The 18,749-nt window shown below is 44.2% G+C and overlaps 1 protein-coding gene across 3 annotated transcripts in view; it reads left to right on the top strand.

Moving 5' to 3' along the window:
• slit1a (slit homolog 1a (Drosophila)) overlaps positions 1 to 18,749 on the top strand; it is an 85,455-nt gene that overhangs the window by 58,007 nt on the left and 8,699 nt on the right. For all 3 annotated transcript variants that reach the window (XM_046402558.1, XM_046402557.1, XM_046402559.1), the window contains 16 exons: positions 1,700 to 1,771; positions 4,391 to 4,462; positions 4,565 to 4,636; positions 4,863 to 5,006; positions 6,385 to 6,548; positions 7,561 to 7,584; positions 10,459 to 10,603; positions 10,807 to 10,881; positions 10,961 to 11,104; positions 11,221 to 11,364; positions 11,452 to 11,618; positions 12,395 to 12,527; positions 14,591 to 14,659; positions 14,742 to 14,813; positions 14,923 to 14,994; positions 18,584 to 18,655. In XM_046402558.1, coding sequence (XP_046258514.1) covers positions 1,700 to 1,771; positions 4,391 to 4,462; positions 4,565 to 4,636; positions 4,863 to 5,006; positions 6,385 to 6,548; positions 7,561 to 7,584; positions 10,459 to 10,603; positions 10,807 to 10,881; positions 10,961 to 11,104; positions 11,221 to 11,364; positions 11,452 to 11,618; positions 12,395 to 12,527; positions 14,591 to 14,659; positions 14,742 to 14,813; positions 14,923 to 14,994; positions 18,584 to 18,655 — 1,641 coding nt within the window. The remainder of the gene's footprint in view (positions 1 to 1,699; positions 1,772 to 4,390; positions 4,463 to 4,564; positions 4,637 to 4,862; positions 5,007 to 6,384; positions 6,549 to 7,560; positions 7,585 to 10,458; positions 10,604 to 10,806; positions 10,882 to 10,960; positions 11,105 to 11,220; positions 11,365 to 11,451; positions 11,619 to 12,394; positions 12,528 to 14,590; positions 14,660 to 14,741; positions 14,814 to 14,922; positions 14,995 to 18,583; positions 18,656 to 18,749) is intronic.

Raw genomic sequence — 18,749 nt, 5'->3', positions numbered from 1 at the left:
TTTTTATATGCCCACACATACACTAGTATACCACAGCATATAGGTAGGCACGTACACATCCGGCTCTCACACATATGCAAACATCATGTAAAGTGCCAGACTGGTCTGGAGCAGTCAGACGGATTGGCTGATGAGAGAAGGCGCTAAAGCCACTTGGCCCACCACTTTGCCGCATGGTGAGGGCAGAGGAACCACAGCGCTGTCACTCTGCTGTAAATCCACGGACACATTCGGACAGGCAGACGAAAACAGACAGAGGGAGCATGTATACCACAGGAATCTGTGGTCTGGAATCACTGCTATCCTAAGAATGTCAATTGCACTCCTGTATCGCTCCATAAATGTAGGCCACTCCTTTGAAGGGGAAAGATGCTTGATTGAAAAATTTGGAAGCTCAAAATTGTTAAGTGGCTGTGGTTAATGTTTAACAAGACACCTCCCTCCCCATGAATAGACGTAAACACTGCGATGCAGGAGGCCTAAGAGCCAGTAAGTCTGTAAAGTAAATCAGAAGCGTCTCTAATAGAATAATTAAATCATGTGGAAATGGTCCCGTGCCAAGAAATCACAAATCTAAGAGGCAGATGGTTAAATCTATCAACAATCTTCTGTTTGCGGGGGAGTGTTGAAAAGTTTCCAAATATTTCTTATTTTCCTGTGGTGATAAATATAGTATTTTAATGATCTTTAAATTCCGCCGTAAGCCACCGGACTACCACACCTCACACAGGCCCGTGCCTGCTGTCCTGCAGCCAGTTCCTCTGCTGGGAGGCAGCATGGTAGGATAAACCAGACAGACCCACAGCTGGCTCCCTCCGGGCCCTGCTAAGCCTTGTTAAGGACAGTTTTAAAAGCTGTGAAGTGACCTGCAGATAAACAGCCCTCTGCCAGCTACGCCAGGGAGTAGGTCTGGGGCTGAGCTGGGTCCTAAGTAGCAGCCAGCCCGAGACACATAGACATGCATGCCCACACTAATGGGGTTTAGAGATGTCTGTTTCCCTGCGACCATCTGAGACTGATTAGACTTTGTGACTGATCTGAACTAAATGACCAAGTGCATGTTTGTCTGTATATTCATTTCATTCCTTTGGCAGTGTTTTATGGTTAGATTTTGTCGGACCTTTTTCTTGTCAACTCTGCTTCAGCAGCTATTAGACTCACAGGAAAAAGTAAACTGAACTAAGTAATATTTCACCGGGCTGCAAAGGTTTCAGTGGACACTTTGCAGACACCCAGAGGATAAAGACAAGTTTCACAAGAACAAGTGAGATCATTATTGATTTCAGGATCTCGTATGAGAACATAAGTCCTGTACACTGTAAATGTTATACCAAGAAGAAATATTACTTTTAGTCAAAGGCCTTTACACCCTCCCACAAACTGAGATGGAGCCTTTTCCCCTCCGGTCCTTTTCCACAGCACTTTAGTATTCAGACTGTTTATTGGTTCTGAGGATGTTATGACTCCAACATGCCTGAACCTATTACAGCTGGGGAACAGATCTCCACGAATATAATCAGGCCAATCACCAAGGGTCAAAGGTAATGGGAGGATTATTCAGGTCTGTTGCCTTGTAGAAGTCTATTGTTTGCTTAGCTGATGGCATCTCCTCTCTTCTCTCCTCTCCTCTCCTCTCCTCTCCTCTTCTCTCCTCTCCTCTCCTCTCCTCTCCTGTCCTCTCCTCTCCTCTCCTCTCCAGACGTCTGGAACAGAATGGGATTAAGTCCATTCCTCCCGGGGCCTTCTCTCCCTACAAGAAACTGCGTAGGATGTAAGTACAGCAGTACACTCACCTCAGGGCTAAATAATACAGATGAGAACAAGAAGTTGATGGCTGGAAAAAGAAGCGACAATTGGCAGTTTTCTCATTCCACTCCTAAGGAGCATGAAGTATTTATTTTGTCTGCGCCTGGAGAACATAGTCTTGTTCTCAGGCTTGGGGTGGCATGGAAAGGAAGCACTCGGATGCTACATGAGCATAATAACAGCTCTCATCTTGCATTGCTCCGCACTGGTATTCCCCTGGTTAGTGCTGAGTCCAGTCTGTGCTGTGCCTGCATTGGCAAACTATAAACTGCGGCCAGGATGATGATGGTGATGAGGGGACAAAGAGTGTGCTGGAAGGAGGGCTTAGGCTTCGCTGTCTCTGGGAGTTAACAGTTACAGACTGGTAGTTGAGACCGAGTGGTTTTTCACCCATTGAACCAGCTGTCCAGTCACCCACCCAGCACACACCAGTCGGCCAAACCCATAAAACCAACACCACCGGGCCTGACCGACATAGCAGCAGGGAGACGGAGGAAACATAAGGTCAGGGAGTTTCTCTGCCCTTTTTGATGGATTCCTCACTGTTTTATTGTCCAACTCCAGGACAGTTTGAAGTTCAAACGAGGTGAATGCAGAGAAGGTTGTCAGACAGAAGCAGCTGCTATCTAATATTAATTCATTACTAATATTTGTTCTTAAAAAAATCAGTGCACTTTTTTCTTCACTTAAAATACCATATGGACTCAACCATGTCTGGCTTTTGTCTTAGAGTGAAAGAAGTTCCTGAATAAATGTTAAAGGCTACGACAAGTTTGAAACATTGACTGAACTAAAAATGCTGCTATCATTTATTATTGATCCTGGATTTACAGGAAATTAGAAATGTAAATACAATCTGCAACCTTTTATTGTTAAAATAAAACACTTGTTATTTTAGAAGACACAACATATATTGTTTTCATAGATACATTCACAAAACAGTTCATACATTTAACAAATAAACACATTAACAAAATGCACTTTGGTTGATAGAAATTGGATCAAGCAGCTGCTCTCACTGTAGCACCCCTGATCCTGATCTCACAGGAAATTCCTAATTAATTATTTATTAATTATGAACCTTATGCAGTGAATCAGACATGTCAGGACTTTACAATTAGTGAAATTCTATTTAAAATCTCGCCTAATTTTTTTAAAAGAAAAATATTTTTTCCCAGTGGTTTTCACAGTGCACGCACAGGCCAGACCAGTCAGAATGTGTTGCTCTCCTCCATCTGGTCTTCCAAACTGACATGACCTGCTACTGTTGCTGCCGCTGATTCTGCATTTAGCAACAACAATGCATGGCTGCATGTCTGTGTTGACCCTCAGTGCCTCTGTTGATTCAGCTGGCTATGTGCCCTCACTGGCCTGGCTTGTCCTGTGTCCAACGTCCTCAGTGCACACTGTGTGTAGACAGCATCGATACATCATAATGAATACGGTTACTCTCCTGGGTCAGGCTCTGCAGATGTTTTATATTTAGTGGTAAATTTTTCTGGCGTTTTGCTTATGGAAAATAGCTGATATTTGATTATATGGCAATGTTAGGTAAGTTTAAGTTATATATAGGCTTTTGTGCACGTGGATTTGTTTGTTTATTTGTGGTGTGTCCAGGTATGTGTGCAATGCCTCTCATGACCCTGCGTGTCCTCTTCTCCCTGTAAATGCCAACCACACACATTCTCTTTCACCTTGTCCCAGTTTGGATGACCTACGCATGAACCGCTCCTTGAGACAGGGATGCGTGCAACAGCCCTCACACACCGACACATACACAAACACACCAGTGTCTGAGTTTACAGACACACACACACCAGTGCACATGTTGGCTTCTTCACCGCGTTTTCATTTCCAGGAAACCTCAGTCCTTTGCAAGAAGACAAATGGGTACTTACTTAACTGTTACCCCCAAATGAGAAAATACCCCTCTTCTTCACCACATGATGATTTTCCTTCAAAGGTATTCAGTCGAATGGAGTTCAGTCCGCATACTCCATTAAGTCTCTCTCTCTCCATCTGTCTTTCTCTCTTTCTGTCCCACTGTTCCTCATTTATGGTTGCATTTACTCACACAGGCACACAGTCACATAAACACATAGACACACAGGCTTAGTGGTTATCCTGTGGGGAGAGGCCTGTGGATCCTATTAACAACAGCTATGTTCAGAGGCAGTCTACTGTATTTCGCCTTGGATTTTGGCCTCACTCTCCATTTTTACACACACACACACACACACACACACACACACTCACCATGATACAACACAGAGCCGGATGATAGGCCACAAATAATACAAGTAAATGTTTTGATTGGCTATGAGCCCCTGGACTGTTACATTTCATCAAATCACTTGAAGGGACGCATCATCAAATATGGGAGATTGCTGGAACCCATCCTCATCCAGTTCACACAACATTTGCTTCCTCCTCACTCGCCAGCCACAAGCAGGGCTTTTACATCCACCCCAACCTCCCTATGAGGGTGACACCAAGGTGACTGTTCAGTCAAACCTCCCACAGGAAACAGAACACAAAATCTGAATTTTCTTGACTAATTCTCTGGCTTTATTCTTTAACACAGAGACCTGAGCAATAACCAGATCTCGGAGATAGCTCCTGATGCCTTCCAAGGGCTGCGCTCCCTCAACTCCCTGTAAGTGGCCCACGAGTCAAGTTTGTGCATGCGTATGTGCATAAGTATCCACCCAGTTGTCATTTTCCATGTCTAGAGCAAGTCTGTGTTGTGATTTCCCAGCGTGCTGTATGGAAATAAGATCACTGACCTGCCCAAGGGAGTGTTTGACGGCCTCTACGCCCTGCAACTGCTGTAAGCAAAGCACACACACACTCTTGCTGATACACTGCAGACATACACTGAATACCAGGCATCCTTTACTCCCACTCAGTAAAGGAGTCATAACCTTCAAATAAACTTTGTACCTGTGAATAGTTTTCTCGATGGAATGCATAATGAATGAGTGCAAAAAGAAACTTTGACATGCTGCTTCCCTCTCTCTTTTCCTCCTTCCTCCCTCCCTCGCTCCCTCTCTCAGGTTGCTGAATGCCAATAAGATTCACTGCGTTCGTGCCAACACCTTCCAGGACCTGCAGAATCTCTCGCTGCTATCACTCTACGACAACAAGATTCAAACCCTCGCCAAGGGCACCTTCACTTCACTACGAGCTATACAGACACTGTGAGTCAAACACGTGCACACATAAACATGCTGCTGTACACGCTCTGACACACAGTGAGCCGTCACCATAAAACATGAGCTAACACAGGAGTTGTTTACTCACAGGTCTGTGTAATAACACGAGAACAGGATGATGAGATAGAGAGGAGAGTATATCTATCATCCTCAAAAAGACGCAGAAGACAGCTTCACCAACCAGATCGAGATCAAAAGCAGCACACACCCCACACCCACTCCTTCCACCACCGTTACCCAGAAAGCACCAGTTGTATCTAAATGAATGCCTCCTTTGTTTCTTTTCCAATAACTAAAGCAAACCATACACTGTTATCGACACAGATTCCGTACTGTGGCCTCTACCATGTCTGTGGCACACTGCATGACATATGCAAACATGCAAGATACCTGTTGAGGATGATGGACAGTTCTGCTCCTTAGCTCACCACACACACATACACACACACACATAGAGGGCACTGGGTTTAAAGGTCTCAGTCTAAAACAAGCTTCTTGTTTTGCCTGCATTCTGAAGAAGAGGTAAAAATATATACAGAGCCTTCCGCTCAGTCCCTAATTTGGGTGGCAGGTCACACTCTTCAACCTGAAGTAGGGCTGAGTGATACAGTTCAGTTCATTATAAGAATATTTTGCATTGTGTATGTACACGCTGCCAGTTTATTTGGTACATCTAGCTAAAACTAAATCCTAAACTAAGCTTTATGATGTCACAGTGGCTGTGTGCCAGAAGCTCAGCCAGCTTTATGCACAGCAGCAATGAGCACAGCCCAAACTGCATGTGTCTTAAAGGCCCATTATACTCAGAGGTGATTCTAATATTTTGTCAAATCCCATATATAGACCAAATATTAGAAACATGTGTCTGTATAACAATGTAATCCAACAACAGCGCAAACTGCAGCCTCCAAAAAAACCACAAAGTTAACCGAGTGAATCACAATTAAGTATGACATCATATATAAAATAATGTATTTACTGTCTTTTTTACAACATTCTAGAAATTGTAATAAATAAACATTTTGTGAAATACATTTACTAATTTTCCTTTCACATTTTAGATGAGTACTTCCATGACACTATCATATCTTTATAATAAATCTGAAGCGACAGCCGAAAGCCAGTTAGTCTAGCCTAGCACCAACTGGCAACACAGAAACAGCTAGCCTGGCTCTGTTACTGACAAGCAAGTGCCTTCCTCCTGTTTTTAGTCGTCATGCTAAGCTATGCTAACCAGAGGATGTCTAAACTTGTAACTTTTTTATTATTCTCAGTTTTCATGTGCTCCTGTCTCACTGTTTCTTCCCTCTCTTCTTCTCTCCACCTCCCTTACACACAACCCCCCATCCTCTCTGTTCTCCAGTCACCTAGCCCAGAACCCATTTATTTGTGACTGTAATCTGAAGTGGCTGGCAGACTACCTGCGCTCCAATCCCATTGAGACCAGCGGCGCCCGCTGCGCCAGCCCTCGCCGCCTTGCAAACAAACGCATTGGACAGATCAAGAGCAAGAAATTCCGCTGCTCCGGTAGGCTAGTGGCGCAGCGTCACTGTCTCCAAATCTCTCCCTCTTATTTCTCTCTCGGGCTCTCTGTCTCCCAGACAGGCTCTCTTGTTTTTATTCCACTTGTCTCTCGCTGCTCTATTCTTACTTTCTCCCTTTCTCTCTCCGCTGTGAGTGGCTTTTATCTCTGCATTGTTCCCACTGCCTCATACCACATTTAATGAGTGATCATTCCTGGCAAAAGGTTTTAGTTGGCCTATCATTTGCTGCACCAGAGCTCCTGCTCCTCAATCAATATCTCCCCAGATGAACTTGGGGCCAAGGAGAGAGGGATCGTTCGCTCTTTCTCCATTTCCCCTCCATATTACCACATTGTGAGTCTGGTTTCACATTCAAACCGCAGTGGGCTGAGATCACCAGTCGAGGCTGGTATAAGGGCTAGAGTTTCTGTACATGCCCACCATTCCTCTGCCCTCTGCCCTCTGCCAGCCTCATGCTTTCCTCCCTCCATCTCCCCTCAACCACTCATTGCTGTCTGTCTGACAGACTCAGGTTTCCTTGACCCCCCCCCCTCCACTTCCCTGCATTGCACTAGTCAGGTCTCACCATCCCCACTCCCTCCACCCTGTGCACACTATTGTGTTTACGCACTGTGCTACGCCGTCTGGCGCTCTGCACTGCTGAGGTTTCACACTTCTTTATAGGCTCATTTGTTTGGCTAGAACTAGTGAAGAAGGGAGTGCATGTGTTTTTCAACTTCTTTTTTTCCCCTATTTTTTGGTCTTTTTCCTTCTTTCTTTTTTCTTTCTCACTGTCTCCCTCTTTCCCTCATGTCACTCTTCCTTAGCAACAGCCAAATATTTACCACCCTTTAACATCGTTACTGGTTTCCCCACATTGCCATATGCAGAGATAGTCCTAGACTTCTCTGTTTAGTTGTCATATACCTTGAGTCATGTGTCGTCATATATAAGCCCTATATATGACGCAGACTTATCTCACTGACATCCGCCCCTCTTTCTTTTCTCCATCACAGCCAAAGAGCAGTACTTCATCCCAGGTGAGTGGCTTGAAAATGTTCACACCTATCATTGTCTCCCTCTTTTCTTTAATTACCCGCCTGCAGCTGTGTCATTTTTTCCATTACTTACTGTTCATTTAAATCAAATTTGCCCCAGAATTAAAGGATAATGTCAGTTTATTACAACTTGGCTTGCATTTTCATAGTTTTGCCATCATTCTTCTCTGCAATAATAACATTTTATTTACCAAGTTAATTGCTGAGAGCTGGGAACACGTTGCTACAATAAATCAGACGTGGAAAGAAACACAGGCATTCAGATGATCATGCAGACTTTAAACAAATCCACAGGTTAGGCAAACTTATGTGGAAGAGAAAACACAAAAGATACTGCCTGTTGTTAACTTCCTAGTTTAGCTTTATTCAACTTAAATAATGACGACTGTTACCAATATTATCACCAACATTTCTGAGCTGCTCATTTTGTTTTTACCGTCATCATTTCTTGAAATGATGGCCAAAACTGTGAAAGGTCTAAGTTGTAAGAAACCAGAATCATCCTTTAATGTGGATGGTGTTTGGATGAACTTCAGAGGAAATGGTCTGTGCAGAAAAAAAAGGGGCATTTAAGGGTAAAAGGTGTTGAAATATGCATGCTAGTGGTAGCAGGTAGGTATTTATACACGTGAGACTGGCTAATTGAGCCAAAGAGTGACTGTACCTATGTGTGCATTTTAATGTGATATACGTGTGAGAGCGTCTGTTTCTCCTCAGCCATGTTTTCCTAACAGTCTCAGCAGATAGACCCAAAAGGAAGTGGCTCTTTGCTTTGGCATGAGCACAGACAGTCACTCAGCGAGAGGGGCAGAGAAGGAGGGAGGGAGAGAAGGACAGAGGGGAAGGAAAGTGTGTCCTTTCTATCAGTAAAAGCTAAAGAAAATAAAGCCCACCAGAGGACCCAGATTCCTATCAGCGGATGTTTCCGGACCTCTTAACAAGAGCACTTCCAAGAAAATAACTAGGAGGAGCAGTGATGTGTGTCGATCCCCATCTGCTTGTGTGTGTGTGTGTGCGGTGCGGATTCCTGTGTGATTCAGCGCCTATGCCTGTGTGTGTGCGTGCGTGCATGAGTGTGTAATTTAATGTGTCTTTTTGTGCCAAGCTGAGATAAAGCTCTGCACTGGCTTAGAGAACAAATGGGAGCACTATGTAAGCAGAAGGAAGATCAAAGCCAAATGTGATTAATGAGTATTTCACCCTCCCTGAATGATAACAATAACAGCCTCCACAATACACACACGCATGCACTCAACACACACAATCGCTGACAGCACAGGAATTCCATAATACACTGATAATGAGGAACCAAGCTGTAGGGAATTACGAGAACTTCTACAACTCCAGCGATGATTCATTTTGCACCTCAGAGAGGGAAAAACCTTATCCCTCTCCTCTGCGTTTTCTCCAGTTTTGTTAAAAGCTGCTGACAATAAAAGTGTCGCCGCCACGCACTTATGACGATGCCGATGACTCAGACTCACAATTCTCCCTTGGCTCCTCCCCATCCTGAAGATCAAAGCGCTGCGCTGTACAATCATTGCTTCTTCTGTAGCAGGAAATGCCTTTTCCTGTTGTCTGGTCTGGCGAGGGAAAGTTCCTTAATGACCTGCATTACTGCATCTATCTGCACCCTCCACTGAGCCACTCTGAGGAGTGACACAGCTTCAGAAAAAATCTTTGTACAGGCAGCCAGAGGAAGTTGTTTCTGTGCATGCAATTCACTCATTCACTGTCCAACCATATTCTAATAAAGTCAGCGATGAAGGTTTGGGGTTAGGTTATGGTTTCAAATTCTGCTCCATTTATTTTGACAGCTTTTTGATACTCCGCTGTTGGATTTGATCCTGGTTGTTTGAGGTTTTCCTGCTCATGATTGTGGTCTGGGTGCCCGGTGGTGTCCCACTGATGTGATCTCCAAACCTCAGGCCGAGAGGTGCACCAATATGCGCATGCAAAAGGAAACGGGGCACAAAATGATATCCTAACGACACATACTGAGCTGTTCCCTCTAAATGGAACACATGCACACACACATAAGCTTTACACGCACATATACACACATATATACACACTGAGACACAATACACACACACACACCGTTCTAAGTGGCTCCCAGTGCTGTTCCATTATTGAGCAGCCATGATGTAACTGGCAGCACGCTTTTTGGCACGTAATGTCTATTCATAGACAGCGAAGGTGCAAGAAAGAGTCCCACACTCCCTTTGCTGCCTCATTCGTGCTCCTCTTGTATCAGGATGGACGTCTCTCTGCACCTCTGCCACTCACCTTTCATTTCTCCCTCGTCTGTCTTCTTTCGCTCCTGTCTCCCTGCTCTGTCCCTCATGCCCTTCTTTTCCTGTTTCCTCCCTTTCCTCCCTTTTGACTCCACCTGTCTAAGCATGCTTCCTGTGCATCATTTCAACCACCTCTCGCCATCGTCTCCCTCTCTCTCCCGGAGGCTCTGCTTCACTGAAGCGGGCAGTCCAAATCCTCTTTGGCATCCCTATCTCAATCTCCCCTGTTACTGTTCTTTTCACCCCACTGCTCCCACTCTATCACCTCTCTAAAATAACTCACACTCCCCCACCCCCACCCCCACACCCCATCCTTCCATCTCTTCGCCCTCACTCATTCATAACTCGACCGTGAATCGTCAGAAAGCTGCAGGATGTTCTTAAGTGCGCCTAAGGTTAAACATTACATAGGGAGGCTGCCTTTCAGGTCACAACAGGACAAACTGCTGACACACAGCTGTGGAGGGAGCAGATGCGTGACTGAGAGCATCTTGTGAAAGTGAGGCTGATGTCATTTTGTATTCAAAGATTATACATGTTTGTATTTCCTCCTGCTCAGGTACAGAGGACACCCGTCTGAATAATGCCTGCAACACTGATCCAGTGTGTCCTCCCAAGTGCCGCTGCGAGTCCAACGTAGTGGACTGCTCCAACCTGAAGCTCACCAAGATCCCTGAGCACATCCCTGCGTCCACCAGTGAACTGTAAGCAATCTGTAGTTCTGACAGGAAGAAATAAAAGAAGAAGTGAGAATGAGAACTGATTAAACGTAATGAGATGAACCCTTCAATTTGATTTGACGGAAAGCAAATTCAAAATCTCACACTGAATATTTAAAGAACTTTACATTCAAATGAATGTGTTTGTTTGTGTGTACTGTTAAATCTTTTCATCTTTATCTTTCTAGCCGCCTTAACAACAATGAGATCACCACTCTAGAGGCAACTGGAGTTTTTAAGAGCCTTTCCCAGCTTAAGAAAATGTAAGTGAAACTTCTGTTGTACCTTTTTCAAAATAGTATTACATTTAGTTTTCTGACAGTTATTTTTTTTCCCCCAAAGTAACCTCAGCAACAACAAGATCACAGAGATCGAAGATGGGGCCTTTGAAGGTGCATCGTCCGTCATTGAGCTTCACCTCACGGCCAATCAGATCGACTCAGTTCGAAGCGGGATGTTCCGTGGACTCGAGGGACTGCGTATGCTGTGAGTGTTGCACAAACTCACAGTCACTCACTCAGGCACGATGATAATGATGTTTCTAAAATGCAAGATAATATTTGAGATTTAATGTTTGAGTGTTTTATTTCTTTCTTCTTTAGGATGCTGAGGAACAATAAGATCAGCTGTGTCCACAACGACAGCTTCACAGGCCTTCACAATGTCCGTCTGCTGTCTCTGTATGACAACCAGCTGACCACGATAACTCCCGGGGCCTTCGACACTCTGCAGACCCTCTCCACCCTGTGAGACCCTGGCACACAAAACACCTTCAGTCACACAATTCATGTTTCAGGGTTCTTACAACTTCTCTTATGGTCACTTTCTCCTAGTAACCTCTTGGCCAACTCTTTCAACTGTGACTGCCGGCTGGCCTGGCTCGGTGATTGGCTGAGGAGTAGGAAGATTGTGACAGGTAACCCTCGCTGCCAGCGGCCAGGCTTCCTGAAGGAGATTCCTCTGCAGGATGTGGCTTTGCCTGACTTCCGCTGTGAGGAGGGTAGGTGTCACACACACACACACAAGACACACAGCTGTGATTTGAGTCCATCTTTTCTCTTTGTGTGACCATATCTGAAGTTTTGTTGCAGCTCCTGCACTTTAAATGAAGTAATCTGTCTCTCTGAGAGGAGATAAACATCATCAGTATAGTGGATGACCTCCACTATGTGTGAAACTAACCTGTCTGGGTCTGACTGATGAAGATTTTAACTGCTCTCTACTTCGCAATAAGTTGTAAACATGACCTGCTCACAACGTATTGAAGGGTGTCTGAGATCATCTTAAATAATGACCGCTATTGTGCGACTCTTTTGTTTACTGAATAGATTGCTACTCAGCAGTTCCTAAGCTGCTGGTCGATGCCAGGCTGAGTGGAGCTATTGAGCTGTTTGCCTTATTGACCGGTCAGCCTATTTGCACCTGAATGAATGTTAGACTTGTCTTCAGGCCTCGGGCAGCTTCCATTCTTTGCTCTTACTGATCGATATTACATTAGCGAGGCTCTTCTCTCCCTCTGTCCTATTTTACTTTTCACATTTTTCACTTCCTCTTTTTTTTATTGTGTCATTGCCTCACTATCAGCTTGACGTATTGTGTTGTTTTGGCACTGTCTTTAGGTGTGCTTTGTCTTTCTGCTCTACACATCCTTCTTTGCCAGAGACAGCAGCTTCTTCTTTTGGCTCTTCTCCATGTCTTTCCTACCCTCCTGGCCATTCCTCCTTTTTCCTCCTTTCTGGTATCTGACTCCCCTCTATCTCCTGTTTTTTTTTCCAGGCCAAGAGGAGTCAAGCTGTGTGCCCAGACCCCAGTGTCCCAGTGAATGTACCTGCCTGGAGACTGTGGTGCGATGCAGCAACAAGCACCTCCACTCGCTGCCCAAAGGCATCCCCAGAAATGTGACTGAACTGTGAGTTTCTTGGCAGTAATTATACCAAAGGCATTTATATGTTATCAGTTTGAGTTCCAGGTGTTATTGTTTCTTTGTCTAGCTTTGAAGGAGGCATGTTTGGAAAGGAAACCAAAGGAGACTCTTTAAAAAGGTAGAGAATGGAGCATAGGAGATATGAGAGAGATAGTGAAAACAGCGGTAGGCAAAGAAAACAGATCTCATCTTTTGGAGAAGGAGAAAGGAGTCAATAAACCCTGCAGTTATTCTCTCAGACATTCTTCTTCAGTGTTTGCTGCAGCCCTGAGGGCTAGCACTGATGTCACTCTCACACTCAGAGCCAAGGATCTGTGTGTGTGTGTGAGCGTGAGAGAGAGAGAGAGAGAGAGAGTGAGTGCGTGCACGCGTGCATGCATATTTGTGTGAGGGCCAAAAGCCTGTCCACAGGAGCATAGGGGAGCAAGAGGACATTTTAATGAGCAGCTTTCAATGGAAAGGGGAGGGAATGGAATAGGTCTGGAACTTTCCAATACTGCTTCAAGTGGTTCAGACGAACCCACACACACAGACACACACAAATGCACATACATGCTGTGCAAGCCTTAAGGCCTGTCATTGTCCCAGCAGGTGTGACCAGGTGTGCCCCCATGTTCTGGGCTTTCATCTAGTCATCTGGAGAGTTTGTTACTCCATCATTATCCCAAGTGTCCTCTGCACCGTCATTACCTATCATTACCTCTGAACCCAAAGGCCTCCTAACTAACCAGCCACAGCCCCTCCCTCCTGCCCTTCCCGCCCTGAGTACAGTCAACAACAATAGCAGGAGAAAGCCCCTGCAGCTCCGCTCAGAGGGGCCAGGCCCTAAATCAGCCATTTATCAAGGTGACAGCCCTCTGGTAGCATTTTGTGTTGGCAGTCAGCAGGGTGGTTGCATCCCTGCAGGCATGATGTCAACAGTAATGGCTAGTACATTCATCAGTATGTTAAGACACACACACACACACACACACACACACACGAGTGTTTGTACCTTGTGTTACTTCAAAAACTGGGGCGCTGGGTCACATTTAGGATAAATTTCACAAAAATGTTATTCAGTTCGAACGTAAGTGATTTATAGCCCAGAGTGTCTGGGATAGGACTTCTTATTATGATTGAGACACAACATTGTGTCGAAAAAATTATCTTACCGTATGATGTAACGTGAGACCGAACCTGCAACATGTTTGAGGGAAAAATCATTTAAGAGCTGTGATATCCTGCAATAAACTTACTTAACACAATAAAACTAACTCTTTAGACAAATAGCAGAATAACATTTCTAAAGACTGAATTAAATAAATGCTTCTTGATAGAATTGGGCACCTCCTCATTAAGTATCTTGCACCTTGATATTCACTCAATTCAAAAGTGAAAAAATGTAAGTCAATGAAGATGCACAGGACATTTTTGTGGGTTAGAGTGACAGGGTGGGATTAGGCTCTTTTATTATCCTTTTCTTCTCTTATTCCATTTTTCTTTTTCTTTGCACCCCCCTCCCCCCCTTTCTTTTTCCCTCCAACTTTATTTGCTCTTTTTTAAAGTGCTGACTAACAACTAAGAACCAAACTACTCAATAAAGAAAGTTTGATCAGGCAATTCAATACTTCTTGCAGCACCTTCACATTAAAAGCCATAAGTCAAAGTAAGACTTTTACTGTGAAGCAGCTGCAGTTTGTATTACCAGTTATACAATACAAGTACTTTCTGACAAGTGCGTTTGAAATATATTGTGACTACATTATAACATCCAAATTTCTTGAATAATAATAAAACTGTGATTTACTGATGCTGGACTACACTGTGGTTGGATTTAACATTAGATGGTAAATACATTAAAAATGTTGCTGACAAAAATCACAAGGTCCAGCTCGTAGCTGCTTTTGATTATATCAAGCAGTCTTCTAAAGCAGCAAGTCAAGATTTTCAAAGAATTACCTCCCCTTTTCAACATTATGTTTCAGGATGCATATCACGTGAGGGTCTGAATGGATCACTTTATGCCCATTGACTTATGAGTGAACACTTTGTGTCTCTTTGTTCAGGTATCTGGATGGAAACCAGTTTAGCGTTGTGCCAAAGGAGCTGTCTACCTTCAAATACCTACAGCTGGTGTAAGTTTTTGTCTGTCTGCCCTCTTTGTCTGACTGTGCACATCAATACAGTGAACTTATATCTTTTCAATTTTCCTTTCAGAGACCTGAGCAACAACAAGATCAACACTCTGACCAACTCGTCCTTCTCTAACATGAGCCAACTTACCACTCTGTAAGTCCAGGCCAGCCTCAGCCAAGACCTGGTATTTCAATCTAGTACTGGCAGTGAGATGGAAACAGCAGCATTTTATATGCATATATACTGTATGTAATTATTACAGAATCCTGAGCTACAACTCCCTGCGTTGTATCCCCAAAATGGCCTTCAGTGGACTGCACTCTCTCCGACTGCTGTGAGTTTATTTTTGTATTTAAATGTATTGTATGTATGCATGAAGTTATATAAAGTCAAGGTTTGGTGTATATACAAGGTCTTAAAATCCTAAATGTATCTTACCACCAGTGAGAGTTTCTATTCTTGTTGTCATATAATTTCAAGGCAATGCTCAAAACAGCTTCAATAACTTCATTTGAAACAGCTGAAGTTATTTTAAAAGAAGAAAGAAGAGGCTCACTTTAAGGCTAAATGAGTTATTAAAGAGGATATTTTTATAGCTTGCACTGACTACAGAGACAACGCAGCAGATGCTGAGAATCTTTGAATGACTCCAGAGGACTGAAACACAGTCTAAACAGTTATGACAGCTTATGAATTTGCACACACATACACACACACACACATACATGACCTGCGACCTGTTTTCTCTGTTTAAATGGCAGCCATGAGGACAGCAGCTGTGTCCCTGCCCACACCTCATCTTCAGACGTCTGCCCAGTCTGCCTGTTAACCTCTAAATGCCCTAAGCTCATCACCAACTCCAGCCAAACATGTGCCCTCACAACCCGCTGCACAAAATCACTCTGACACTGATTACCAGAGAATGCTTGCCCTGCTAGCCATGATGGTTTTGATTCTGCCTCCGGGCTTTTATGAAGTTATGAAGCCTCTGATTGTGCGCTCTCAGTGACCATTGGCTCCCTGTGGATGAATTGGTCTGCTAAATAACTGAGATGTAGAATGTAAATGCGTCCGACAGAGAGATGACGAAACCAAACCAATCTTTGGACTGCATCCAAAGATACAGGAGCTGGATGCTCCACATTTTAACTCAAATGTACAGTTTAGTTCTGTGAGGCAGAAACAGAGACCAGGCCCTGCAGCCCTCCTTATGAGTTTATCTATGCATCTGTGTGTGCTTTGGTGGCTGTATGCATATCTTACATGTTTGTCATCTGCTGGCTCGGTGCCTGTTAGTACGTGTGTGGGAGTAGACATATCGGCCCTCCATGTGTGCTCATAGCAGGCACACTTTTTACAACTGACAACAAAGCTTCAACAAAGCCTCTTTTTTACGGCGGGATTCGACTAAAGTCCCAATCATTACGAGGCACAAAGCGTAAGAGCCCTTTTAGTGTGGAATGAGAGTGAAGCTCGGTCATCATTAGCTGATGCCGCCTTTCTAGCCTGGGCGCGTTGCTTTGATCTCTAATGAAGCTGCGTCCGTTATTTCTGCTCTTACTCACTCACGCCACCTTCACTTTTGAAATGTTCCCTGTGCAAGTGTGCTAGACGCCATGTGAGGCCCTCCCCCCAACACACACCGCATACAACCTCTAGACACACACACATATACACGCAGGCTGTCTGCACTACCTTATTGTCTCAGTCAGACGGGAGTCCAAATGAAGCAGAAAACTTTGATGTCTTTACTGCTGGTGTGATCAATCATAAGTCTCCCATTAAATGTCAATTGGTGCCATGGCTTTTTTTAACGAAGCATTGCTGTGGGGGTGCAGCAAAACTGAAGCGACAATGAGCTCCGTTTAATAGTTTCAACTTTAAGACCCCACACTGGATTCAAAGTTCAGCGTTGGAAGCTTCATAGAAACCACAGGGAGATGCAAAAGTCAGCTACGAGAGGGGCACACTCATGCATGCTCACACACTTACACACACACACATACTGAGGTGCCAAAGCCTTTATAAAGCTGCACCTTTGGCTTTACAGAGCAGTAAAGAGGAGAAGAATCATTAACGCTCAGAGCTTCAAACAAACCAGGGGTCTGAGCCTGGCATGGATGTGGTGCAGTTTGGTGTAAGTGTGATCTGTGATGGCTGTGGTTTGAGCTGCAGATTAATAAGCTGCTAATTGGCCTGCTGGGTATTAGGTGTGAGGTGAGTGTGCTGAGAGAGCGCTAGGGCGTGGTCCACCAGGGTCTGGGTGGGAAGCTGTGAGAAAAGAGAGTGATATGAAAGAGCGTGATAAAGGAAAAGAAGTAAAGGCTGCAACAAATGAAATTAAGTGCTGTTGGATACAGCGCTGTAAGTAAATGCCAGTATCACATGATCCTCGAGCAAGAGCTGAAGCCAACACACAAAGCTCAGAGGACTCACAGAATCACAAAACATTATTAACTGGTTGCAGGTGAGCAAATCTGTGTGAAAAAAAAATCTTATACTTCTTTTTGGCCATAAACCATAATTGTACCAGCCCAGAAACATCAAATGTACGATAAGCTGACAGGTGAGGTGGGGTGATGTAATGGCATACAGCTGTAGAAAGGAAAGTGAAAAGACACAGAGATAGACTGAGAGAACTCTAGTTGTGGGTCAGGTTTCTTCCTGGAGACTGCATGGCTCCTCTCTCCCATAAGATCTCTGGGTGGCTGGAACACTGCTGCTGGCTTCGTGCCCTCAGTTCTCCAACTACCACAACTCGACTACTCACTCTTCGCTAATAAGCATTCTCCCCATGCACACAGGCCAATTAACTTGCTGTCTCAGATGGTTATAGTGTATATTTTGCCTTTTGTTCTCAGCACAGCCCTGAATCCTTACATCCAGCCTCACTGTCTGTATCCTTTCACCTGACTCCTCAACAGCTTAGCCGTAATTCACAGATCAAACAAAGAAGGAAGTGGAGTTTCAGAGTGTGTTTATACATCAGTTCCCTTCTTCAAGGCTTAGAGGGCAGATGTGTCATGTATTGGTAGTGTGGACACATTAGCATGCAGTCAGCAGAGCTTTGGAGGTGGTAATGACCCGGTGGATTACAGCAGCCATCAGTCATCTAGCCATTAAGCCATGCTGGCTTGTCACCCTGGATAGTAGTCAGAGAAGAGCAAGGAAAATAACAGTATATACAAAACAGTGTATACACACGCAAACATTAATATACATACATGTGTCCAAATAGGCAAGCATGTAAATATACCTGTTAATCTGCACACACACATAATTACACTAATGTTTTTCACTGCCCTGCATGTGGTGCAACTCAGTAACCCCCCCCCCCCCCTTCCTCTGTACACTTGTTGGCCCTGCCAGCCAGACACACATAGAAACTTGACACCAGTCTTTTCCAGACTTACAGAGCCTCACATCTCTGCCAGCTGCACAAGGCTCAACCAGAAATATGTACCACCCCACACAATACCGAAATATCCCTCAGCATCTCAGTTATTTCTGGCTTTAGTTGTCTGAAAACTAAAAAACAGTATGTGGGGCTGCAGCTAGCGATTATTATCCTTATCAGTTAATGTGTTGTTTATTTTCTCATGATTCCTTTTCTCTGTAAGATGTTAGCAAATTGTGGGGAAAAAAGGCTGAACACAGATGACATTTTTAAATTGCTCATTTTGACTGACTGACAGCACAGGTCAGTTCTGTCAGGGGCCAATGAAAACTAGCAAATCCTCACACTTGAGACACTGTAATGACCAAATATTTGACCTTTTTAAATTAATTTTCTGTCATTCAGCTAATCAACAAACTGTGTAATCAGCAGTTATAGTTACACAGACTTTTTTTTCTATGCTGAAATATGTTTATGGTCTTTAATTTTCTATTTTATGTCACCTTCTTCCCCCAAAACCTCTAAGGTCTCTCCATGGCAATGAAATCTCCGAGCTTCCTGATGGCATCTTCAGTGATGTGTCCTCACTTTCTCACTTGTAAGTAGTGAAACACACACACACACACACAACTGTATGCCCCAGTGGCAGCCCATGAGAGATTTTCTGCAATTACCACTGAGTTTGTGAAGTC

The sequence above is a fragment of the Scatophagus argus genome, chromosome 10 (genome assembly GCF_020382885.2).
Source record: "Scatophagus argus isolate fScaArg1 chromosome 10, fScaArg1.pri, whole genome shotgun sequence".
Lineage (NCBI taxonomy): Eukaryota > Metazoa > Chordata > Actinopteri > Scatophagidae > Scatophagus > Scatophagus argus.
This window is presented reverse-complemented; position numbering and strand designations above follow the sequence as displayed.